This window comes from Cervus elaphus, chromosome 30 (genome assembly GCF_910594005.1).
Source record: "Cervus elaphus chromosome 30, mCerEla1.1, whole genome shotgun sequence".
Taxonomy (NCBI): domain Eukaryota; kingdom Metazoa; phylum Chordata; class Mammalia; order Artiodactyla; family Cervidae; genus Cervus; species Cervus elaphus.
The window spans coordinates 68,477,454-68,505,363 of NC_057844.1; the positions used below are offsets into that span (position 1 = coordinate 68,477,454).

General features: G+C 37.6%; 1 protein-coding gene across 1 annotated transcript in view; it reads left to right on the top strand.

Annotated features, from left to right (window-relative positions):
• LOC122687097 (ATP-binding cassette sub-family C member 4-like) overlaps positions 1-27,910 on the top strand; it is a 330,146-nt gene that overhangs the window by 296,096 nt on the left and 6,140 nt on the right. The window contains exons 28-30 of the mRNA XM_043892537.1: positions 9,684-9,856; positions 10,446-10,551; positions 15,572-15,706. Of these exons, the coding sequence (XP_043748472.1) occupies positions 9,684-9,856; positions 10,446-10,551; positions 15,572-15,706 (414 nt within the window). The remainder of the gene's footprint in view (positions 1-9,683; positions 9,857-10,445; positions 10,552-15,571; positions 15,707-27,910) is intronic.

Here is a 27,910-nt window from a genome sequence, read left to right on the forward strand (position 1 = left end):
AGAACATTGATGGCATGGATGTACTTAAAATGTATGTATGATGAAATGAGTGAATATGAAAAACAACAGTATAACACATCATGTTTCCATTTTATCTTTTCCCCTAGAACCCAAAGCAACTAGATATATTACCTTTTTGCCCTTAGTAGAACACTAAACTAGAAGGTAAAATTATGTGTCCAAATTCTACTAGTGACCTAGTGAATTAATTACCTTAATTTGCAACATTCATTTTATTCCTTTGATCTTAGGAAGTATCTACTATGTGGAGATATCAGTTGTTTTTCATTATTAACAGAAAAATAAATGAGATCATGCCAGTAACATGGTGTGAAATTTCATAAGAAAGAGTTTATTAAAGGTATATTTTACATTTGAAAAGTGATAACTATTTATTAGAAGTTGCATCGTTCAATGCTGCAGAGCATATGCTGGTAACAGAACTCTGGAGCTTTATCTGAGTCTTTGTACTAAGTTCATTTCTAGAGGATTTTCTGTTATTTGTGCCATGTTTCTCTTTGGCCCACTACTTTGAACCTCCTCAGTCTTGCATGACAAGGATTTTGACTGTTAAGATGCTCTTGTTTTTTTTTTTTTTAATTTTAATATTAATTTTTTTGTGCATTTTCCCTAGTTTTGCAAATTGATTCTAAGGTAGTGATGGCAGAAACTCTATCTAGACTTCTAAATAATAGGCAGACTTCTAGGCTCTCATAGAAAATACCTAGCCAGGTATTTTGCCTTGAAAAAGTATGTGTTGCACAAATAGGCACTGAATATTTACTTGCTCTCATTTTAGAGAATTGTATCTTATTTCTTAATTTTTTTTTTTTTGGTCAAAAATACCAGAAAGCAATTGCTCACATTGTTGTTTTGAATCAGTGTTTTTTATCTTTTGGTATCACTTTTCCAGGGATAGCACTGAGATGTGTAATTCATAGAGGGCCTTTGACTATGAGTTGGCAGATTTGGAGGTCAGAAAATTTCCTGCCAGTAATTCTGGTTTCTGAAGGTTGTCAGCACTGAGTCTTTACACACCTACCCTGCTTTCCAGCAATTGTGGGAATTTTATTTTCCTAAATCAGGCTGGTTACCTCACTTTTTCCTGCTTGGAAAACAGTGGGCCTCTGATTTCATTTAAGTTTGTAAGTCTTTCTACAGTGAAATTCTAGAGGAAAAGAGGTGGAGAGAGCTGTAAACCACTGAGTGTAAATAAAGGTAGGATGATACACTGCTCTCGAGGTCGTAGGAGGCATTTACTGGCGAAATTGGGACACATTTTAAACTGGAAGCCCTGGTATTTTCCTATTTATTTCTGAGCTTGAGATCTCTCTTCAGAGACTCTCAGAATGAAAAATTACTTTAAAATTTTAGAAAACATTATTCCCTGGACAGAAAAGAAATGTTAGTTGGAGACAAATCCTGATTAAAAACTCTCTTAGAACTTGGCCCTAACTTGTTAATTCGCCTGAAGGAGCTACAGCTAAAATAAAATTTAGTAGCCTCTCAATTCTAAAGATCTACATTTATTCAGACTACATTTGGAACTTTCCATAAATATAAATAAATATGAGTTTATGTCACAAAGTGAAGAGTATGGATTCCATGCATTGCTTCTGAAATTAACCCTATTACTTTAGTGATAAATCTTAAAGTGAGAAATCATCCCATCATTGTGTTCCTTTGGGAATTATTTCTTTATGTCCTTTGTATATATTGTTTACCAATCTTCACTGAAAAACATATAAATCTCATAAAGAAGTAATTCCTAGAGGAACACCATAATGGGATGATTTCTCAGTCTAAGCAATGAGGTCAGTTTTTAGGTGGATTAGAAACCCCAGTCACTGGTTTATAAATAAAGCAAAGTGAAATTGTCAATCAAAACGAATAGAGTTGACCTGGGAGTAAGAGGGCACTCATTTTACTCTTTAAGAACTTTAACTAAAGGAAAAGATGCTTTTTAAATTTTTTTAATGTCCTCTATTTCTGCCTCCTCATTCTCTCTTGTCAGAGATGGACATCCATAAGGGAGATAGCCCTATGGATGCTGTCCCTCTCATATTGGTTATTTTTCAAAATATGTTAAAAGTATGTTTTTCATTTTCTGAAAAATAGCCAACTTACCGTAAACTGAAGAGTGTTCATTAGAAGTTAGTGCCAAATAGAGCACCTAAAAAAACAACAGCAGCTCTACAAATATATCGAGTAGTGCTTAAAGATGAAGCACTTTATCACTCAAAGGTTGAGAGAGCACAGTAGATAATACTCTGAAAATGAATCAGCAGTGTGTTGCTCCCACTTAAAAAACCAAACACTCTGTATAATGGGCTCCACATGCAAAACAGAAAAAGAGACACAGATGTACAGAACAGACTTTTGAACTCTGTGGGAGAAGGCGAAGGTGGGATGTTTTGAGAGAACAGCATCCAAACATGTATATTGTCTATAGTGAAACAGATCACCAGCCCAGGTTGGATGCATGAGACAAGTGCTCAGGCCTGGTGCACTGGGAAGACCCAGAGGAATTGGGTAGAGAGGGAGGTGGGAGGGAGGATCGGGATGGGGAATACATGTAAATCCATGGATGATTCATGTCAATGTATGATAAAACCCAATACAATATTGTAAAGTAATTAGCCTCCAACTAATAAAAATAAATGAAAACAAACAAACAGCTTTGATCCAGGAGTTTACAATTGAGAATATAATATGTCATGTCAAAACTGTGCAGAAAACATTCAGTTATGTGAACCATTGATAGTATCTCTGTTAAAATACACGTATGTCTCATCGCACAGGAAGCCAAGATACAGAAATCTGGGCATCAGCAACTTGTGCACGTGGTTCAGTCCTTGCTGTGGTGACAGGTCACAAGCCCATTTCCCAGGGCCTTGTATTTAGGTGAACAAGCTCCCCCTTTACTTCATTTACTGCTGGCTCTGCTCTGGTAATAGCTCTTCCCCATTTGTTGATTGCATTTCACTGTCTCTTTCCAGCCCACACCAGCCTTTCATTTTGAAAAGTAAGGAGGTTTCACAAAATGTGGAAACCATCTTACATCTGTGTTAACCTTCTGTAAGGGACATTGGCACCTGGTTGAGAAAGATGGTATATTTAGTAGGTTATTTGAAAGTGTTTATGATGATAGAGGGCTTCCCTGGTGGCTCAGAGATTAAAGCGTCTGCCTGCAATGCGGGAGACCTGGGTTCGATCCCTGGGTCGGGAAGATCCCCTGGAGAAGGAACTGGCAACCCATTCCAGTATTCTTGCCTGGAGAGTCTCATGGACGGAGAAGCCTGGTGGGCTACAGTCCACGGGGTCGCAAAGAGTTGGACAGGACTGAGCAACTTCACTTTCACTTTCATGATGATAGAACTGAGGGGTCTTATAAGTTCAGCTTTTTATTTTCAGTTTCACTGTATCTTATTATTTTCCCAAGCTCAAAAATGATCTGAACTATTCTATACAAGATATGTAATTTCAAATGGTGTTGTTTTCTCTGTTTTTCTTAAATTACCACTTAAAAAAAAAAGGTTTCCATAGTTTAAAGTTAGATATTATGATATCTTGGGGCCAGTTAATTGTTGTTATAAGGAATATATTTCCTTTACAATAATATTTAATGAGAAAATAGTATTATATAAAATTATCTATGGATTTATTTCCTATCTTATAGAAACAGATTATGTCACAAGATAAGATGCACTTGTCGCTTCATTCATACTTCCAACAAATGTGTATTGAGACTTTTTTGGATAGGCAGTATTGCAGGTTCTGGGGCTATCACAATTACAAGAGACAAAGCCTCTATCCTTTTGGAGTTTATCTTCTTATAAAGAAGGTAAAAAGCAAACCACCAATGTGTGTGTAATAAAATCTCAGTATTGAAACATGCAGGGAGAAGAATAAAGTGAGAACATGAAGAGAGGATAGCTGACAGCATTATTAACAACAGGCAATATCTGTTGATCTCTTCATATCAACCTCTGTTGTAGATTCTATACATACTGACTCACACTATAACAATGTTAGGAGGAAGACACTTCATTACAATATTATAGTCTTATTTAGAGTTTAGGAAGCTAAGATAGATTAAGCTTAGGAAATTGCCCACTTGGCAGACCAGGCAGGACTTATGCCTAGGCTGTCTAGGTTCAAGGTCCCAATTTTCTGTTTTAAAACTTTCAAATCACAGAAACATGAAAGGAATGGTATGATGAACACATATATAACTTCACCAAAATTCACCCGTTATTGATATTTTTTCTGTATTTGTTTTCTCTCTTCTATCATCTATATTTTGCTGAACTGTTTGAAAGTAAGTTGCAGAAATTTTTTTTAAAGTTGCAACTCATCCTAAATGCGTAAACATACACTTTTTAAAAACAAGAACATTCTCCTACATAACATTATACTAATATCTCACTCAATAAATTTAATAGTAATATTACACTATTGGGCTTCCCTGATAGCTCAGTTGGTAAAGAATCTGCCTGTAATGCAGGAGACCCCAGTTGGATTCCTAGGTCTGGAAGATTCACTGGAGAAGGGATAGGCTATCCACTCCAGTATTCTTGGGCTTCCCTTGTGGCTCAGCTGGTAAAGAACCCACCTGCAATGCAGGAGACCTGGGTTCAATCCCTGAGTTGGGAAGATCCCCTGGAGAAGTGGGTAACTCCAGTATTCTGGCCTGGAGAATTCCATGGACTGTAGTCCATGGGGTCTCAAAGAGTTGAATATGACTGAGCGACTTTCACTTCACTTCATTGCATTACACTATTATCTAATATGTTTTCAGACTCTCCAGTTGTAACTCCTAGTTATTGTCTACTGTCTCTTTGGTCTTTTTTCCATTCAAATAATTATAACTTGATTATATGATTACACTACAAAAGGTCTTCATATTTGTAGCATTGTCATAACCATCCCTGATCCATAAATGAAGTTAGAGTCTCAGAAAACCATGTGTTCTGGAAAACATTTTGACCTCACAACAGCTTATTCCTTGTCAGGCATATGTAGACAACTTGAAGGAAAGTAAAAAAACAGATTAGTGATGAGATATCACCTGAGTCACCAGTAGGTTTGAGGTTATTTCCTCATAGTCATGATGCATTTACAAGGATTACCAAAGTCACCTCAGAAGGAAAAGTGAGAAAGTCTTGCCAGTGTTATACTCTTGATCAGTCCCATCACTTGAGTTTAGATTTGTGGGATATGTTTCATAGAATATTCAGTAAGGCCTCTTCCTTATAACGAGGTGGCGGGGATGGGGGTGATTAAGCTGACTTCCATTTTATAATTTTCATTGCAGCCACTTGCCTCATAATCCACATCTTATCCTTCAGATTTTGCATATCTTTCATGCTATCACTAAATACTAATACCATATTTAATCCTTACTCAGAATTCCCATTTCTATGGATTAGACTTTCATAAGGAACACAATTCAGGATAACATTCATGGAAGCACTCCAGCATTTAGGATACCATGAAAACACTGCCCACTCACCCTGGTGTTTTGTAATTTGCCTTTGTAATTCTGTGTACCTGCTAATTGGCCATCACTCATCAATCTTTAATCCTTTAATTTGAAGTGTATTTACTCTCTGTTCTTTAATTTCAAGCACAGTCTGAATTTTGTTGTTAATCTATAATATTTCTCCAAAACAAAACAACTCAATATAGTTTCAGATTATCTTTGGCAGTTAGAAAGTTGATTTTTTTAATCTTACAATTTTGATTCTATGAGGATAGATTAATACAAATACCACCTATACCCATAGTCTGGGGGAAGTAACTTCTTGTGTCGTGGTCTGTTTATCCTGAGTTTTCACTGAAAAACATTTATGAAATTCTTCAAAGAAGACATACAGATGGCCAACAGACACATGAAAAGATGCTCAGCATTATTAATTATTAAAGAAATGCAAATCAAAACCACAATGAGGTACAAACTCATACTACTCAGAATGGCTATCATCAAAAAGTCTACAAATAACAAATGCTAGAGAAGATGTGGGAAAAAAGGAATTCCAACACACTGCTGTGTGTGTGTATGTTCAGTCATGTTCGACTCTTGGCAACCCTATGAACTGTAGCCTGCCAAACTCCTTTGTCCACAGGATTTTCCAGGCAGGAATACTGGAGTGGGTTGTCATTTCCTTCTCCAGAGGATCTTCCTGACCCAGGGATCAAACCCACATTTTTTTCATCTCCTGCATTGGCAGCTGGATTTTTTTTTACCATTGAGCTACTTGGGAAATCCCCAACACACTGTTGGTGGGAATGTAAATTGGTATGTGGAAAACAGTATGGAGGTTCCTAAAAAAGCTAAAAATAGAGCTACCATATGATCCAGCAATTATATTCCTGGGTATATATCTGGGAAAAATGGAAATACTAATTTGAAAAGAACATGCACCCCAGGGTTCATTGCTGCACTATTTTCAATAGCCAAGATATAGAAGGAACTCAAGTTTCTGTCAACAGACAATTGGTTTAAGAAGATGTGGCAACATACACACACACACATATATATATATATTTTATATGTGTATATGTATGTATATTGTGCTATACAGACATAAAAAGGAATGAAATATTGCTATTTGCAGCAACATGGATAGACCTTGAAAATCATCCTAAATGAAGTCAGAGAAAGATAAATATTATATGATATCACTTATATGTGGATTCTAAAAAATAAAGCAAATTAATGTATATATGAAAAGAAACAGACTCACAGACATAGAAAAGAAACTTATGGTTATCAAAGGGGAAAGAGAGGGATCAATCAGGAGTATGAAATTCACAGATACAAACTACTATACATAAAATAGAGAAGCAACAAGGATTTACTGTATAGCACAGGGAACTAGAGTACCTTACAGTAAGGGATTAGATCTGATAAAGTGCCTGAAGAACTATGGATGGAGGTTCATGACATTTGTACAGGAGGCGGTGATCAAAACCACCCCCAATAAAAAGAAATGCAAAAAGGCAAAACTGTTGCCTGAGGAGGCCTTACAAATAGCTGAGAAAAGAAGAGAAGTGAAAGGCAAAGGAGAAAAGGAAATATATACTCATCTGAATGAAGAGTTCCAAAGAATAACAAGGAGAGATAAGGAAGCCTTCCTAAGTGAAAAATGAAAAGAAATAAAGGAAAACAATAGAATGGGAAAGACTAGAGATCTCTTCAAGAAAATTAGAGATACAAAGGGACCATTTCATCAAAGATGGGCACAATAAAGGACAGAAATGGTATGGACCTAACAGAAGTAAAAGATATTAAGGAAAGGTGGCAAGAATACACAGAAGAACTATACAAAGAAGATCTTAATGACCCAGATAACCAAGATGGTGTGAGCCCTCACCTACAGCCAGACATCCTGGAGTGCAAAGTCAAGAGGGCCTTAGGAAGCATCACTATGAACAAAGGTAGTGGAGGCGATGGAATTCCAGTTGAGCTATTTCAAATCCTAAAAGATGATGCTGTTCAAGTGCTGCACTCAATATGCCAACAAATTCGGAAAACTCAGTAGTGGCCACAGGACTGGAAAAGGTCAGTTTTCATTCAAATCCCAAAGAAAGGCAGTGTCAAAGAATGTCCAAACTACTGCACAGTTGCACTCATCTTACACACTAGCAAAGTAATGCTCAAAATTCTTCAAGTCAGGCTTCAACAGTAAGTGAACTGTGAACTTCCAGATGTTCAAGCTGGATTTAAAAAGGCAGAGAAACTGGAGATCAAATTGCCAACATCTGTAGGATCATTGAAAAAGCAAGAGAGTTGCAGAAAAATGTCTACCTCTGCCTTATTGACTATGTCAGAGCCTTTGCTTGTGTGGATCACAACAAACTGTGGAAAATTCTTAAAGAGATGGGAATACCAGACCACCCAACCTGCCTCCTGAGAAATCTGTATTCAGGTCAAGAAGGAACAGTTAGATCCAGACATGGAACAATGGACTGGTTCCAAATTGGGAAAGGAGTATGTCAAGGTTATATATTGTCACCCTGCTAATTCACTTATATGCAGATTACATCATGTGAGATGCTGGGCTGGATGAAGCACAAGTTGGAATCAAGATTGCCAGGAGAAATATCAAGAACCTCAGATATGCACATGACACCACCCTTATGGCAGAAAGCGAGGGAGAACTAAAGCACCTCTTGATGAAAGTGAAAAAGGAGAGTGAAAAAGCTGGCTTAAAACTCAACATGCAAAAAACAAAGATCATGGCATCTGGTCCCATCACTTCATGAAAAATAGATGTGGAAACAATGGAAACAGTGAGAGACTATTTCTTGGGCTCCAAAATCACTTTAGATGGTGACTGCAGCCATGAAATTAAAAGACACTTGCTCCTTGGAAGAAAAGCTATGACCAACCTATACAGCATATTAAAAAGCAGAGACATTACTTTGCTCACAAAGATCTGTCTAGTCAAAGCTATGGTTTTTCCAGCAGTCATGTATGGATGTGAGAGTTGGACCATAAAGAAAGCTGAGCCCTGAAGAATCGATGTTTTTGTACTGTGGTGTTGGAGAAGACTCTTGAGAGTCCCTTGGACTGCAAGGAGATCAAACCAGTCCATCCTAAAGGAAATCAGTCCTGGATATTCATTGGAAGGACTGATGCTGAATCTGAAACTACAGTACTTTGGCCACGTGATATGAAGAAATGACTCATTTGAAAAAACCCTGATGCTGGGAAAGATTGAAGGCAGGAGGAGAAGGAGATGACAGAGGATGAGATGGCCGGATGGCATCACTGACTTGATGGACATGAGTTTGAGCAGGCTCCAGGAGTTGGTGATTGACACTGATGATGGAAGCCTGGTGCACTGTGGTCTATGGGGTGGCAATGAGTCAGACAGGACTGAGCAACTAAACTGAACTGACTGATAGTAAGTTCCAGTGGAAAATAACCTGAAGGGGAAAAAAATACACACACACACACATATATGTGTGTGTGTATATATATATATATATATATATATATATATAAACTGATTCATTTTGCTGTATACCTAAAGCTAAAATAATATAGTAAATAAATTACAGTTCAAGAAAAAAAATTTTCAAAATTATAACATTGAAGAAAATGCACTTGACTTGTTCACAATTATGGAATTAAACATGAGAAAGAATCATCACCAAAATAGTTCTAGTTTTACTGATCTATGAGGTACAATTTGCCATTGTTTGAATTTATTGTTTTTTAGCATTTGGACCTTTCAAAATGGTGAAGTGCTGATAAGTTTATATATTTAGAGAAACATACTTCCTACAATCCTACAAAATTAAAATGTTTTAAATTTACTTCAGTGTAGTAACTCCTTTGCAAAATCTATTTTTGGGAAATTTGACTCATCCATAGGGTCCTTTTAACTTTTCTATTCAAATCGTACTGAGAGAAATAGCTCAGTGTTTTGAGAGACTTTCTTAACTAATCCTTAAGTAGGTGTGGGGGACACTGAGACCTTTTTATCCTGAGTTGACTCCACCATCTTCCTCAGTGAACACTCTTTGGAAAGAGCTCTCCCCATCACCTGGCTGTACTTGTAAGATATATAAGAAGTCTTGAGGACATCAAAGCTCTAATGTCTAAGAGGCTTGTCTACTTCAGTAGTTGTTTGTTTAAGAAAATGTCATTCTTCTTTCTATATGCACAGGTACAACTTAAAGAAATCATCGAAGAGCTTCCTGGTAAAATGGATACTGAATTAGTAGAATCTGGATCAAACTTAAGTGTTGGGCAAAAACAACTGGTGTGCCTTGCCAGGGCTATTCTCAGGAAAAACCAAATATTGATTATTGATGAAGCCACAGCACATGTGGATCCAAGGTATGGAGCTGAGATTCATGAAACTTGGAATCTGAATTTTAAATATGGTAAATAGGAAATATTTAGTGATGTTGAGAAATGTTTTTTATGTGCTCTATTTGCCCCCAAAGACATCTCCTGATAACATTAATTCCAGAAAACAGAGGAAGAAACCAAAACGTGGTATTAATGTTGTTATGAGGCATCCTGAGAGAGCTAGATTTGTAAATCCAGCTCCTGATAGTTTCAAGCAATTTGATGGGAAGACAACTTTCCATTGTTTTATGAAAAATAGTAAGTTTCCAAGTAGACTTTCCCTTGGATTGGGAAGATTTCCTGGAGCAGGAAATGGCAACCCACTCCAGTATTCTTGCCTGGGAAATCTCATGGACAGAAGAGCCTGGCAGGCTATAGTCCATGAGGTTGCAAAAGAGTCAGACACAACTTAGCAACTAAACAACAACAAAGGCTTTTTATACTTAGTTTTTCAAGAACAGGATTATGTTTTAAGTATTAATTTTTAAAAACATAAAAATATCATGTGATATTTTTAAGTCTTAAGTCTGCTTTTCCTGTCTTTACTTAACTAAATGCAATTCTTTGATTCCAGCACTGATGAGTTAATACAAAAAAAGATCCGTGAGAAATTTGCACAGTGTACTGTGCTAACCATTGCACACAGGTTGAGCACCATTATTGACAGTGACAGGATAATGGTAAGGCTGTGGGGTTCCATTGTTTCCATTTACCTTCAATTTTTAAATTTATTCTTCCTTGTAAAACTTGATTAAAACTTCTAATTAATTAATTAATCAATTCTTATTTTTTCCTCTCATCCTTGACAATAACTCAAGTACTTAAGTATAGTTTCAGAATGTGCTATTAAATAATACATTCAGTAATTTACTACTTCCATTTAAAAGTTTATTTGAATTGCTGTTTTTTTTTCCTTATTTTTATTAGTTGAAGGCTAATTACTTTATAATATATAATATATAATAACATGAATCAGCCATGAATTGCTGTTTTTTTAAGGTATCCAACCATGAAAATATTCCAAACTCACAATGAGACTTCAGATTTCAGAGTGGTGCAACAAAGTCATTTTTACTGTGTCACAGTTCTTTCAGCATTTTTGTATTCCCCTAATAAAAACAGCATTTCATTAGACTGCCAGGCAGTTGTTAGGTGAATTTGCAGAATTTCCCAGTTGTTGGGACATTCACAATATGTGCTGTCAAAGTGGAGTCATTGAGGAGAAAAGGCCTAATGAGAAAAAGTATTTAAGCAGAAAGGATTTAATAAAGAAAATTTGTTACATAAGAATTGGAGGACTGGAAAAATGAATCACTGGGGTAATAATTTTAGGAAGCAATGACTATGTCCTAGGACAGATCTCCAGACCTAAGGACTCAGAGAAGAAGCCTTATGAGTCAGTGCTGAGACCTCCAAGGGGAGGTCATTCTCTAGCTGTTGGTCATATTTGTGAGTGTTCATGATGAGGCTAGTTCTCCATGTGCTAATAGAAGCTGAGGTTATGGTGCAGAAGTAGCAGAAAGCAGGGAGACCATTTGCTCTGCTTCCCACCTTCCTTTTCTCTCCAGTGCTCCCTACTGGCAGAACCTCACAAAGGGCCAGCAGGCCAAAGAGCCTCTGAAGTGTGATTTGCAGAGACAACTTCTGCATCACAGATGAAAGTGTGGGAAGAAAGGCAGATGGAGACTGAGTGACTGTAGATGAACAACTAGCAAGTCTCTCTCTCTCTCTTTTATTAACAAGTCTCTTATACAATGTATACAGGCATTGCAGACACAGAAAGCTCCAAACTTTGGCTCAAACTAGTGTCTTTCTTTCAGGTTTGATTGGCTCTTTCTTCCTTAGTAATTTAATATTTCCTTCCTTAGCTTTATCTCCTCCATTTCTTCCTCCCTTCATTTTCTCTCTTTTTCTTTCTATTAACTCTCTCTCTCTTTGTTCTTTCCCTCTGTTGCTTGCTGAGTTTCAAGAGATTTTAGGTTGTGGTTTATTAAATGACAAGGAAATCATCCCTCAAAGGAAAAACCTTTGGCAGCAAATAAGCCCAAAAGAAAGTGAAGTATTTTCAGGCTAACCTAGTCTGGGTCAAGGAGCTTATTTCACCCACTGTATAGATACTAGTCATCGCAAGACTCCAGAGTATACAATTGATGCTGATTAGTGATGAAGAAAATAGATAAAGAAGGCCTGCACAATGCATAAGAGGTAGCTGATGGAGTTAACCAGTGATTTTGATGGTCCATACTAAACAGGTAATAACCAGGAATAAGTGGTCAGTAATACTTCAGATTCCTTATGTCCAATGATATAATGGAACTTTTGACTTCTTGGACAGTTTCTAGAAAGTCACCTCCCACCCTACTCCCCATGCATTTTCAGGTGGGATCATCAGTGGGGACATTGAATAGATACCAGACTGTCAGCACTGAGGCAGTGCCTGTAGCCTCACTCCTTTGAGCTGAACATGCACAGAAGTGAGCTCTGCGGAGGCAGATGACAGGAGTAGGGGATTGCCAACCAAAGGGATGCTCTAGGCTCCAAGCAGTGCAGCTGGTCAAAGGACAAGAACATCTCAGTAGGAAGCAGGCTTCTTCTGCAGAGTTTGTGAGGGACCGGGTGACAATCGAAGGTTGTAGGACAGTGACTCTTAGAATCCAGAGATGTTGTTTAGCATGGAGCATCTTTAGTCACTCATTTTGTATTCTTGAATGCTAATTGGAAAAGTAACCTTTTCCTTCTACTCTTTACCTGTCACTTTGTTAATTCTTCTCTCTCAGCATTGTATTTCCATACTGTTCCCCAAAGCATCCTTCTTCCACAGTAAGTGAATGATGCTGTGAAGTTTACCTGTTTCAAGCCCTTTTTGAGGTTTTTCTTTCACCCTTTCCTTGCCCTCCACCTCTCCCTGCGGTCACCCCATTGTCATTGAAGGCATCCTGCCAATGAAAATGAATTAACTTATCTTGCATTGGGTCCATTTAAGTTTTATGCCTAGGACAACTAGCTGGAATATCAGCAGATACACAAGCCAGATAAATACATCTTCATTGCACTTATATAACTGACTCAGATAATATAATGTATTTTTCCTAAACCTACTAGAGAGTGACAAGCAATTTGAGGTTGGTATTCATTGGGTTGTAGAGTTGAGGGATTATTATCACACCAAATTGAATGTGTGGTCTAGTTTATAATTCAACTTGAGTTACAGGAAGAGTGGAGATATACCTGGACATTACAGGAGACTTTTAATTTCAAGATTAAAGGGTTTTAAAATAAAAAGTTAAAACTATATCTACTTTTTCTGTACACAAGAAAGAAATTTGTAGTTGTTTATGTCAATTTGTTCTGAAATTCTAGAATCTTTGATCAAAGCAGTAAATGTAAAGGCTAAGTTGGTAAAATTCTGTTCCTGGCATTTTTCAGTCTGTGTCCCATCTCAGCTCTTATGGCCTGACATGAGTCTGAGCTGCACTAAACTCTTGCTCCTTTCGACTCTCCCTCCTCTCTGACTGTCCTTTTTCTTTCTTTTATTCCAATATTTGATGTAAATGAGTTTCAATCCTCAACCCTGCTTTGTCTCTCCCTCATTTCCCCTCTCACTCTCACTTTTGTCCACAGTCATCAATCTGGGCCATGGGGTCCTCCAGGTCCACATCCCTAATCCTTAGCTATTCCCCATGCCAGCTGGACTCATTCTCTAAACCCCCTGATCTCATCCTATAGTCTTGACAGATTACACCATTGGGTGGTCACTCATTCATGCCCTGAATTTAGTTTCTTCTTCATTTAACTTCCAATGAGCATGTATTAAGTGCCTGTTACCTGTCATGTGCAATGCCAGGGGCCTGAGATGCAAAACCAAACAAGGGAGATTGCATACCCTGCACTTAAGGAGATGCCAGTCTCACCTCCAGCCCTCTTGACCTAGGTTATTCCCTGTGTCTGGAAAGACCATGGTCCACCCACCCACCCCCACTTCTGCATACTCACGTCTATTCTTCAAGGCCCAGTTCATTGCCTGATCTCCTCCTTGAAGCTCATACACAGAACCTCTGACAGAAGTCACCTTTTCTGTTATTAAACTCCTTTGTGTGTGTGTGTGTGTGTGTGTGTGTGTGTGCGTGTGTGTGTGTGTTTCTCTTGCATTGTACACATTTGAGAATTTCCTTCTCTCTCTCTTCTCAGTACAGGCTCCCTGAAGGCAGGGCCTGTGACTTACTTGTGTTTGGCTCTTCCACAGCATCTAGCATAGTGACAGGAATGCAGTTAAATGTGTAATAAATATTTGCTGAATAATTCAGAAATTAATGAAAAATTTTCTTGTGTTCCTCAAATGTGTTTTGCCTATGTGTTACTTAACTCTTTATTAATCCTGAAAACTAAATCAGATTTGTTTTATTTTTGTGTGAATATATAAGAGATACACAGTAAATAATTTGAGCCTGAGTGTAATAAAAATTGCAGTAGAAAGTAGGGGAAATATTTATGCTTATGGGCATATTTGTTTTATTTATATATAAAGCTAGTACAAAGTCTTCAGTTCAGTTCAGTTGCTCAGTTGTGTCCAACTTTTTGCAACCCCATGAACCACAGGACGCCAGGCCTCCTTGTCCATCACCAACTCCTGGAGTTTACCCAAACTCATGTCCATTGAGTTGGTGATGCCATCCAACCATCTCATCCTCTGTCATCCCCTTCTCCTCCTGCCCTCAATCTTCCCCAGCATCAGGGTCTTTTCAAATGAGTCAGCTATTCACATCAGATGGCCAAAGTATTGGAGTTTCAACTTCAACATCAGGCCTTCCAATGAACACCCAGGGCTGATCTCCTTTAGGATGGACTTGTTGGATTTCCTTGCAGTCCAAGGGACTCTCAAGAGTCTTCTCCAACACCACAGTTCAAAAGCATCAATTCTTCAGTGCTCAGCTTTCTTTATAGTCCAACTTTCACATGCATACGTGACTACTGGAAAAATTGCTTCTTTAGCCTTACTCAAAGAGAAAATTGGATTTCTAGATATTCTTCAGTGCAGAGCGATTATACTAAAGCTGCTTATGTAGCAACTCTTTTTTGTCAGGCTTTCACTCTCAGGATAATAAACTACAACCAAAACCAACTTTAAGAAGCACTTTAACCTCACTGACAAGGGATTCATCCCCAAAGAGATGACATAATCTGGAAGCATTTATTTTTTCCCCAAGGTTTGCTCAGTGTTTTTAAACCAACTTGACAGTTAATTTGTTGTCAGGTCACTGTTGTCTGACTTGTATGATACCAGTGTACTTTTTAGACAAATTGAGTTTGATTGTCTTGAATTAAGAAATTTCCCAGCTCTGAATGTCGGTATAAACAACCCTCAAATCTCACAGTCTGAAAGCTAAAATTACTAACTAATTGTAACAACCCCAAATGCCTTTGGCAGAATATAAATGATATAGATTGCTAAGTGCCTGTAATCATAGTCTAAAGCTTTGATTTTCTTCTATTGCTATAACATTATAATAGTAAAACATTGGGTTAGGGCTTGATATACTGGTAAACTAGGGTAATCAAACTATTTAAATACCAGCCAGTCTTACCACCCAAATAGACTCTCTGTATTCTCCCTGTCCTGCCCTTTTCTGAAATCTTGTTGGAGTTATAAGAAGTTACTGTGAAACATTGTGTACTAACATGTTTCTTTCTGCTGCTTAACAGGTTTTGGATTCAGGAAGACTGGAAGAATATGATGAGCCATATGTTTTGCTGCAAAATAGAGACAGCCTGTTTTACAAGATGGTGCAACAACTGGGCAAGGCTGAGGCTGCTGCCCTCACTGAAACAGCAAAGCAGGTGAGCCCACTGTGGGAGTTGTAATTAAAATTTATCTCCACAGTTCACTCCTCACAATTTGGTAGCAGGGGTCCAGTAACAAGCTCTCTGTGTCCTTTTCAATCATAAGCCTCCAGAGACAAAGCTTCATGAATGGATCTTAACATGTTGCAGGTGGAAGACAGGTCTGCTGGGACTCTGCAGAAGCAGTGGGGATGGGATCAGGATGTGTGCATGCACGTGCACCTGAGAGAGATTTTGGACTGGACTTGGCACACATTTGGGCTCTGGGTGCAGATTCTCACAGAGCACAGAACGCCCATCTTACAGACCTTTCACATTCATTCTGATCGGTGCTCAGCACTTTTGTGATACAAGTTCTGTCAAAGAATATCCAGGAAATTTGAGAGTAAGGGAAAAAATTTGGAGTGTTTTGATTCTAGGAAAATCTTCCAGGGAAAGGTGTAGGTCTCTTCTGTGTTCTGATCTGTAAATAAAACTCCTACCTGATCCTGTCACTTTCTCTCTAATTCTTTGTTGTTTAGAATTAGGTGCATTTGCCCCCCATGGTTTCTCTAGCTTATGGAAAATGAAGTTGTCATCAGGACAAATCAAGAACTCACAACACCTTCACACTGTAGTCTGAGTGGTGCTGAAGGTTACAGAGCACTTTCAGAGATGAGCTGCGGGAGACGCTAAGCACTGTGTGTGGTGTGAGGAAGGCGCTCAGTGAGGAACACTCAGGTCATGTGGTTTTGTAATGAAAAATTTGGTCTTGTTTCCAATGCTGAATGAGAATAATGAAGACAAGTTTCAAAGAATAAAGGAAAGAAATTTGTTAATTTGCTAGCAAATGAGTAGGATAGCAGACTAATTTTTTAAGAACTATCATCCTGCCTTCTACAAGATAGCAAGATGTATTTAAAGAAAAGTTTTAGGGTACCTATATGATGGCTGTCACATATAGTTGATTTTTTCTTAGGATAGCTATTTCCATGATGTTATCCCTGGTCATTTTGATCCCCTGGTCCCAGTCAAAATGTTCCTCTTTTGATATTTTTTGCTTTGCTGACTTCATGGCCTTGGGTTTCTGTGGTTAAGACAAGAGGAACAAGCGGAAATGGCAAGAATGCCTGCACTGAGGTCTGGTTTAAGGAACTTAGTCACTGTCATGCCACTGCCTGTAATTCTTTCTGGAACAAGGTGAGAGTGGGGTTGATGGAAGGATGGAGGGAGGGAATGATGGTCTGGTACTCTTGCCCCTTGAGAGGCATGGCTTGAGGTGGGATGAGGCTTCTAACTGTGTGTGGTGAGGCTTCCCCATTGAAACTAAATCTCTGATCATTAAATTATAGGTGCATTTTTACTTCTTCATCCTTTATACTTCACATTTACCAGATTTTTCACTTGTAAAGAATAAATTTACTTGTGTAATATTTTAAATATCTCTTAAAAACATATTCCAAGTATCTCACAGTATTTCTGTTAGATATACTGTGGAAAATTCTTCAAGAGATGGGAATACCAGACCACCTTACTTACCTCCTGGGAAATCGGTATGCAGGTCAGGAAGCAACAGTTAGAACTGGACAAGAAACAACAGACTGGTTCCAAACTGAGAAAGAAGTATGTCAAGGTTCTATATTGTCACTCTGCTTATTTAACTTATATGAAGAGAACATCATGTGAAATGCTGGGCTGGAAGAAGCACAACCTAGAATCAAGATTGCCAGGAGAAATATCAATAACCTCAGACACGCAGATGACACTACCCTTATAGCAGAAAGCAAAGAAGAACTAAAGAGCATCTTGATGAAAGTGAAAGAGGAGAGTGAAAGAGGTGGCTTAAAACTCAAATTCATAAAACTAAGATCATGGTATCCGGTCCCATCACTTCATGACAAATAGATGAGGAAACAATGGAAACAGTGAGAGACTTTATTTTCTTGGGCTACAAAATCACTGCAGATGGTGACTGCAGCCATGAAATTAAAAGACGCTTACTCCTTGGAAGAAAAGCTATGACAAACCTAGACAGCAAATTAAAAGGCAGAGACATGACTTTGCTGACAAAGATCTATCTAGTCAAAGCATGGTTTTTCCAGTAGTCATGTATGGATGTGAGAGTTGGACTACAATGAAAGCTGAGCACCAAAGAATTGAGCCTTTAAAAAAAAATTATTTATTTATTTTACTTTACAACATTGTATTTGTTTTGCCATACATTGACTTGAATCCGCCTTGTTGTACATGTGTTCCCCATCCTGAAGGCCACTCCCAACTCCCTCCCCATCCCATCCCTCTGGGTCATCCCAGTGCACCAGCCCCGAGCATCCTGTATCATGCATCAAACCTGGGCTGGCAATTCGTTTCACATATGAAAATTTACATGTTTCAATGCCATTCTCCCATATCATCCCGCCCTTACCCTCTCCCACAGAGTCCAAAAGACTGTTCAATACATCTATGTCTCTCTTCTTGCCTAGCATACAGGGTTATCATTACCATCTTTCTAATTTCCATATATATGCATTAGTATACTGTACTGGTGTTTCTCTTTCCGGCTTGATTCACCCTGTATAATAGGCTCCAGTTTCATCTACCTCATTAGAACTGATTCAAATGTATTCTTTTTAATGGCTGAGTAATATTCCATGGTGTATATGTACCACAGCTTTCTTATCCATTCGTCTGCTGATGGGCATCTAGGTTGCTTCCATGTCCTGGCTACTATAAACAGTGCTGCAATGAACATTGGGGTACACATGTCTCTTTCAATTCTGGCTTCCTCGGTGTGTATGCCCAGCAGTGGGGTTGCTGGGTCATATGGCAGTTCTATTTCCAGTTTTGTAAGGAATCTCCACACTGTTCTCCATAGTGGTTGTACTAGTTTGCATTCCCACCAGCAGTGTAAGAGGGTTCCCTTTTCTCCACACCCTCTCCAGCATTTATTACTTGTAGACTTTTGGATAGCAGCTGTTCTGACTGGTGTGACATGGTACCTCATTGTGGTTTTGATTTGCATTTCTCTGCTAATGAGTGATGTTAAGCATCTTTTCATGTGTTTGTTAGTCATCTGTATGTCTTCTTTGGAGAAATGTCTATTTAGTTCTTTGGCCCACTTTTTGATTGGGTCTTTTATTTTCCTGGAATTGAGCTGAAAATTTACTTGTATATTTTTGAGATTAATCCTTTGTCCATTGCTTAATTTGCTATTATTTTCTCCCATTCTGAACATTGTCTTTTCACTTTGCTTATAGTTTCCTTTGTTGTGCAGAAGCTTTTAATTTTAATTAGGTCTTTTTTTCTTTTTTTTTTTTTGGCTTTTATTTTCAATATTCTGGGAGGTGGGTCATAGAGGATCCTGCTGTGATTTATGTCAGAGAGTGTTTTGCCTATGTTATCCTCTAGGAGTTTTAAGATTTCTCATCTTAATTTAGATCTTTAATCCATTTTGAGTTTATTTTTGTGTATGATGTTAGAAAGTGTTCTAGTTTCATCTTTCACAAGTGGGTGACCACTTTTCACAGCACCACTTGTTGAAGAGATTGTCTTTTCTCCACTGTATATCCTTGCCTCCTTTGTCAAAGATAAGGTGTCCATAGGTGCATGGATTTATCTCTGGGCTTTCTATTTTGTTCCATTGATCTATATTTCTGTCTTTGTGCCAGTACCACACTGTCTTGATGACTGTGGCTTTGTGGTAGAGACTGAAGTCAGGCAGGTTGATTCCTCCAGTTCCATTCTTCTTTCTCAAGATTGCTTTGGCTATTCGCGGTTTTTTGTATTTCCATACAAATTGTGAAATTATTTGTTCTATTTCTCTGAAAAATACCATTGGTAGCTTGATAGGGATTGTGTTGAATCTATGGATTGCTTTGTGTAGTATACTCATTTTCACTATATTGATTCTTCTGATCCATGAGCACTGTATATTTCCCCATCTATTTGTGTCCTCTTTGATTTCTTCCATCAATGTTTTTAGTTTTCTATATATATGTATTTTGTTTCTTTAGGTAGATTTACTCCTAAGTATATTATTCTCTTTGTTGCAATGGTGAATGGAATTGTTTCCTTTATTTCTCTTTCTATTTCCTCATTGTTACTGTATAGGAATGCAAGGGATTTCTGTGTGTTGATTTTATATCCTGCAACTTTACTACATTCATTGATTAGCTCTAGTAATTTTCTGGTGGAGTCTTTAGGGTTTTCTATGCAGAGGATCATGTCATCTGCAAACAGTGAGAGTTTTACTTCTTCTTTTCCAATCTGGATTCCTTTTATTTCTTTTTCTGCTCTGATTGCTGTGGTCAAAACTTCCAACACTACGTTGAATAGTAGTGGTGAGAGTGGGCACCCTTGTCTTGTTCCTGACTTTAGGGGAAATGCTTTCAATTTTTCACCATTGAGGATAATCTTTGCTGTGGGTTTGTCACATACAGCTTTTATTATGTTGAGGTATGTTCCTTCTATTCCTGCTTTCTGGAGTTTTTTTTTTTTTTTAATCATAAATGGATGTTGAATTTTGTCAAAGTCTTTCTCTGCATCTATTGAAATAATCATATGGTTCTTATTTTTCAATTTGTTAATGTGGTGTATTATGTTGATTGATTTGCAGATATTGAAGAAATCTTGCATCCCTGGGATAAAGCTCATTTGGTCATGATGTATGATCTTTTAAATATGTTTTTGGATTCTGTTTGCTAGAATTTTGTTAAGGATTTTTGTATCTATGTTTATCAGTGATATTGGACTGTAGGTTTCTTTTTTTGTGGCATCTTTGTCAGGTTTTGGTATTAGGGTGATGGTGGCCTCATAGAATGAGTTTGGAAGTTTACCTTCCTCTGCAATTTTCTGAAAGAGTTTGAGTAAGATAGATGTTAGTTCTTCTCTAAATTTCTGGTAGAATTCAGCTGTGAAGCCGTCTGGTCATGGGCTTTTGTTTGCTGGAAGATTTCTGATTACAGTTTCAATTTCCATGCTTGTGATGGGTCTGTTGAGATTTTCTATTTCTTCCTGGTTCAATTTTGGAAAGTTGTACTTATCTAAGAATTTGTCCATTTCTTCCAGGTTGTCAATTTTCTTGGCATTTAGTTGCTGACAGTAGTCTCTTATGATCCTTTGTACTTCTGTGTTTGTTGTGATCTCTTCATTTTCATTTCTAATTTTGTTGATTTGATTCTTCTCCCTTTGTTTCTTGATGAGTCTGGCAAATGGTTTGCCAATTTTATTTATCTTCTCAAAGAACCAGCTTTTGCCTTTGTTGATTTTTGCTATGGTCTCATGTGTTTCTTTTGCATTTATTTCTGCCCTAATTTTTAAGATTTCTTTCCTTCTACTAACCCTGGGGTTCTTCATTTCTTCCTTGTCAAGTTGCTTTATGTGTAGGGTTAGGTTGTTTAGTTGACTTTTTTCTTGTTTCTTGAGGTAAGCCTGTATTACTATGAACCTTCCTCTTAGCACTGCTTTTACAGTGTCCCATAGGTTTTGGTTGTTGTGTTTTCATTTTCATTCCTCTCTATGCATATTTTGATTTCTTTTTTGATTTCTTCTGTGATTTGTTCTTTATTCAGCAGCGTGTTGTTCAGCCTCCATATGTTGGAAATTTTAATAGTTTTTCTCCTGTAATTGACATCTAATCTTACTGCATCGTGGTCAGAAAAGATGCTTGGAATGATTTCAATTTTTTTGAATTTACCAAGGCTAGATTTATGGCCAAGGATGTGATCTATCCTGGACAAGGTTCCATGTGTGCTTGAGAAAAAGGTGAAATTCATCATTTTGGGGTGAAATGTCCTATAGATATTAATTAGGTCTAACTGGTCTATTGTGTCATTTAAAGTTTGTGTTTCCTTGTTAATTTTCTGTTTCGTTGATCTATCCATAGGTGTGAGTGGGGTATTAAAGTCTCCCACTATTATTGTGTTATTGTTAATTTCCCCTTTCATACTTGTTAACATATGTCTTATATATTGTGGTGCTCCTATGTTGGGTGCATGTATATTTATAATTGTTATATGTTCTTCTTGGATTGATCCTTTGATCATTATGTAGTGTCCTTCTTTGTCTCTTTTCACAGCCTTTTTTAAAAAGTCTATTTTATCTGATTGGAGTTTTGCGACTCTTGCTTTCTTTTAGTCTCTATTTGCATGGAATATCTTTTTCCAGCCCTTCACTTTCAGTCTGTATGTGTCGCTTGATTTGAGGTGGGTCTGTTGTAGTCAGCATATATAGGGGTCTTGTTTTTTGTATCCATTCAGCCAGTCTTTGTCTTTGGTTGGGGTATTCAACCCATTTACATTTAAGGTAATTATTAAGTATGATTCCACTGCCATTTACTTTATTGTTTTGGGTTTGAGTTTATACACCCTTTCTGTATTTCCTGTCTAGAGAAGATCCTTCAGCATTTGTTGGAGAGCTGGTTTGGTGGTGCTGAATTCTCTCAGCTTTTGCTTGTCTGTATAGCTTTTGATTTCTCCTTCATATTTGAATGAGATCCTTGCTGGGTACAATAATCTTGGCTGTACGTTTTATTCTTTCAACACTTTAAACATGTCCTGCTGTTCTCTTCTGGCCTGAAGAGTTTCTATTGAAAGATCCACTGTTATCCTTATGGGAATCCCCTTGTGTGTTACTTGTTGTTTTTCCCTTGCTGCTTTTAATATTTGTTCTTTGTGTTTGATCTTTGTGAATTTGATTAATATGTGTCTTGGGGGTGTTTTGCCTTGGGTTTATCCTGTTTAGGACTCTCTGGGTTTCTTGGACTTGGGTGATTATTTCCTTCCCCATTTTAGGGAAGTTTTAAACTATTATCTCAAGTATTTTCTCATGGTCTTTCTTGCCTTCTTCTTCTGGGCCTCCTATGATTCGAATGTTGGGGCATTTAACATTGTCCCAGAGGTCTCTGAGGTTGTCCTCATTTCTTTTGATTCTTTTTTCTTTTTTCCTCTCTGTTTCATTTATTTCTACCATTCTATCTTCTGCCTCACTTATCCTATCTTCTGCCTCTGTTATTCTACTGTTGGTTCGCTCCAGAGTGTTTTTGATCTCATTTATTGCATTATTCATTGTATATTGACTCTTTTTTATTTCTTCTAGGTCCTTGTTAAACCTTTCATGCATCTTTTTGATCCTTGTCTCCAAGCTATTTATCTGTAACTCCAATTTGCTTTCAAGATTTTGGATAATTTTCACTATCATTATTTGGAATTCTTTATCAGGTAGATTCCCTATATCTTCCTCTTTTGTTTGGTTTGGTGGGCATTTATCCTGTTCCTTTACCTGCTGGGTATTTCTCTGCCTTTTCATCTTATTTATATTGCTGTGTATGGGGTGGCCTTTCTGTAGTCTGGCAGTTGGTGGTTCCTCTTTATTGTGGAGATTCCTCGCTGTGGGTGGGGTTGCATGCTTCCTCGTTGGGGTGTGGGTGGGTTGTCAAGGTTTCCTGGTTAGGGAAGCTTGTGTCGGTGTTCTGATGGGTGGAGCTGGATTTTTCTCTCTGGAAAGCAATGAAGTGTCCAGTAATAAGTTTTGAGATGTCAGTGGGTTTGGTGTGGCTTTGGTCAGCCTGTATATTGAGGCTCATGGTTATGTTCCTGTGTTGCTGGAGAATTTGTGTGGTATGTCTTGGTCTGGAGCTTGTTGGCTCTTGGGTGATGCTAGGTTTCAGTGTAGGTATGGAGGCTTTTGATGAGCTTCTATCATTTAATGTTCCATGGATTCAGGAGTTCTCTGGTGTTCTGAGGATTTGGACTTAAGCCTCCTGCCTCTGGTTTTCAGTCTTATTCTTACGGTAACCTCAATACTTCTCCATCTATTCAGCACCAATGATAAAACATCTAGGTTAATGATGACAAGTTTTTCCACAGTGAGGGAGACCTGGAGAAGTACACAGAGTTACATGGAGAAGAGAAGAGGTAAGAGGGGGTTAGAGTTGACCAGGAAGAGCAGAGGGGGTATCAAAAGGGGAGAGAGCAAACTAGCCAGTAATCACTTCCCTATGTGCTCTCCACAGTCTGGACCCCTCAGCGATGTTCATGGAGTTACACAGAGAGGAGAAGAGGGAGGAAGGAGGCAGAGGTGGTCAGGGGGATAAAAGGGGGAATCAAAAGGAGAGAGACAGATCCAGCCAGTAATCAGTTCCACATCTTTTTTAAAAATTTATTTGTTTTAATCGAAGGCTAATTGCTTTACAATATTGTGTTAGTTGTGTCATACATAGACATGGGTCAGCCACAGGTGCACATGCGTCCCTCCATCCTGAAACCCCTCTTCCATCTCCCTCCCCACCCTAACCCTCTGGTTGTCCCAGAACACCAGCTTTGAGTGCCCTGCTTCATGCATCGAACTTGCACTGGCCATCTATTTTACATATGGTAATATACATGTTTCAGTGCTAGTCTCTCAAATCATCCCACCCTTGCCTTCTCCCACATAGTCCAAAAGTCTGTTCTTTACATCTGTGTCTCTTTTGCTGCCTTGCGTATATGATCGTCATTACCATCTTTCTGAATTCCATATATATGTATTAATATACTGTATTGGTTTTTCTCTTTTTGACCTACTTAATTCTGTATAATAGGGCCCAGTTTCATCTACCTCACTAGAACTGCCTCAAATGTGTTTTTGTTTTTGTTTTGTTTTTTTATAGCTGAGAAACATTCCATTGTGTATGTGTACCACAACTTCCTTATCCATTAGTCTGCCAATGGAAATCTAGGTTGTTTTCATGTCCTAGCTATTGTAAACAGTGCTGCAATGAACACTGGCATATGTGTGTCTCTTTCAGTTCTGGTTTCTTCAGTGTGTATGCCCAACAATACCACATCTTCTTTATCCATTACTTTGTTGATGGACGTTTAGGTTGTTTTCATGTTTTGGCTATTGTAATTACTGCTGCTATGAACATGAGCATGCATGTATCTTTTTGAATTCTAGTTTTTTCTGGGCATATGCCCAGGAATGGGTTTGCTGGATCATAAAGTAATTCTATTTTTAGTTTTCTGAGGAACCTCTGTATTGTTTTCCATAGTAGCTGTATCAATTCCAACTTACATTCCCACCCTTAGTGTGGGAGGGTTCCATTTTCTCCACACCCTCTCTGTCATTTATTAATTGTAGAATTTTTAATGATGGACATCCTGACCAGTGTTAAGTGGTAGATTTTATTTGCATTTCTCTAATAATTAGTGATGTCAAATATCTTTTCAGATGCCTACTGGACATCTGCATGTCTTCTTTGGAGTAATATCTATTAAGATCTTCTGCCCATTTTTTGGTTGGGTTGCATGTTTTTATTTTGTTGAGTTGTATCAGCTGTTTGTATATTTTGGAGATTAAGCCCTTGTCTGTTGCATCATTTACAAATATTTTTCTCCCATTCTATCAGTTGTTTTTTTGTTTTGTTTTATCATTTCCCTTGCTGTGCAAAGTCTTGTAAGCTTGATTAGGTCCTATTTGTTTATTTTTATTTTTAATTCTATTGCCTTAGGAGACTGACTTAAGAAAACATTTGTATGATTTATGTCAGAGAATGTTTGCCTATGCTTTCTTCTAGACATTTTACGGTGTCATGTCTTATGTTTAAGTCTTTAAGTCATTTTGAGTTTATTTTTGTGCATGTGAGGTTGTGTTCTACCTTCATTGCTTTGCATGCAGCTGTACAACTTCCTTAGCACCACTTGTTGAAGAGACTGTCTTTTCCCCACTTTAAATTATTACTTCCTTTGTTGAAGATTAATTGACAGTAGGTATGTGGGTTTATTTCTGGGCTGTCTATTCTATTCCATTGATTTTTACACTATTTTCACACCAATACCACACTGCTTTGCTTATGGTAGCTTTGGAGTATTATCTGAAGTCTGAGAGAGCTTTGCCTCTAGGTTTGTTTTTTTTCCTCTCAACATTTCTTTGGCGATTCTGGGTCTTTTGTGGTTCCATATAAATGTTTTTTTGCCCTTTCAGATTTTTTTTTTCCATTTATTTTTAGTAGTTGGAGGTTAATTACTTTACAATATTGTAGTGGTTTTTGTCATACATTGACATGAATCAGCCATGGATTTACATGTATTCCCCATCCCGATCCCCCCTCCCACCTCCCTCTCTACCCGATCCCTCTGGGTCTTCCCAGTGCACCAGGCCCGAGCACTTGTCTCATGCATCCAACCTGGGCTGGTGATCTATTTCACCCTAGATAATATACATGTTTTAATGCTGTATTATTTGTTTTAGTTCTGAGAAAAATGTCATGGGTAGTTTGATAAGGATCACATTAAACCTTTAGATTTCTTTGGATAGTTTTGCCATTTTAACAATATTGATTCTTCCAATTCAAGAACATAGACTATCTTTCAATTTATTTCAGTCATCTTTAATTTCCTTTATCAGTGTTTTATAGTTCTCAGCGTATGTCTTTCACCTCCTTGGTTAGGTTTATTCCAAGGTTTTTTTTCTTTTTCTTTTCTTTTTACTTGGTGTGAGTTTTAAAAGGTATTCCGTTTCTGATATTTCATTGTTAGTGAAAAGTATTGCAAATGATTTCTGAATGTTAATCTTGTATCTTGCTACTTTGTTGAATTCATTTATTAGATCTAGCAGTTTTAGTGTGGAGTCTTTAGGGTTTTCTTTATATAGTGTCATGGAATCTGCATATAGTGACAGTTTTACCTCTTCCCTTCCAATTTGGATGCATTTTATTTCTTTTAATTGTCTTCTAACTGTGGCTAAAACTTGCAATACTATGTTGAAAAGAAGTGGCGAGAATGGGCATCCTTGTCTTATTCCAGATTTTAGCAGGAAGTCTTTTAGCTTTTCACTATTGAGTATTATATTGGCTCTGGGTTTGTTATAAATGGCTTTTATTATGTTGAGATATGTTCCCTCTATTCCCACTTTAGTAAGAGTTTTTATTATGAATAGGTGTTGAATTTTATCAGATCCTTTTTCTGCATTTATTGAGATGATCAGGTGTTTTTTTCTTTTTTCTTTCTTTTTTTTTTTTTTTTTTTTTTACTTTTCTTTTGTTAATGTGGTATATTACATTGATTTGCATGTGTTGAACCATCCTTATGAATCTGGAATGAATACCCACTTGGTCACCATACCCATACCCACTTGGCCATGGTGTATGATCTTTCTTATGTGTACATTTATTTAATTTGCTAACATTTTGTTGATAATTTTTATCTCTACCAATAGACTCATCAGAGGTTTTGGCCTGTAATTTTCTTTTTTGGTGTTATCTTTGTCTGATTTATTATCAGGGTGATGGTGGCTTCATAGAATATTTTTGGGAGCATTCCCTCCTCTTTAATCTTTTGGAAGAATTTGAGAAGAATTGGTATAAGGTTGTTTTTTTTTTTTTTTTTGTATGTTTGGTAGAATTTGGCTGTGAAGCCATCTGGTCCTGGACTTTTGTCTGTAGGGAGTTATTAAAATATAGATTCTATTTCAGTTTTAGTGATCTATCTGTTCAAATTATCTATTTCTTCTTGCTTCAGTTTTAGTTGGGTTATGTGTTTCTAGAAAGTTGTCCATTTTTTCTACATTGCAAAATTTATTGGCATATAATTGGTATTCTCTTATGGTTTTTTGTATTTCCGTGGTATCAGTTGAGATTTTTCCTCTTTGAATTTCTATTTTGTTTGTTTGGGTTCTCTCTCCTTTCTTCCTGGTGAGCCTGGCTAGAAGTTTGTCAATTTTGTTCACTCTTTCGAAGCACTAGCTCTGGGTTTTGTTGATTTTTTTTTTCTATTTTTTAAATCTCTATTTTATTTCTTTTCCCTCAATCTTTATTATTTCCTTCTTTCTGTTGATTTTAGGTTTCGTTTGTTCTTCTTTTTCTAATTCTTTTAGGTGGTAGGTTAGGTTGTTTACTTGAGATTTTTCTGTTTGTTGATGAAGTCCTGTATGACTATAAACTTCCCTCTAAGAACTGCTTTTGCTGCCAAGCATAGATTTTGTGGGGCTTCCCCGGTTGCTCAGTGGTAAAGTGAAAGTGAAAGTTGCTCAGTCATGTCCAACTCTTTGGGACCCCATGGACTATAAAGTCCATGGAATTTTGCAGGCAAGAATACTTTAGATGGTAGCCTTTCCCTTCTCCAGGGGACCTTCCCAACCCAGGGATCAAACCCAGGTCTCCTGCATTGCAGGAGGTTTCTTTACCAGCTGAGCCACAAGGTAAACCCAAGAATACTGGAGTGGGTAGCCTATCCCTTCTTCAGGGGA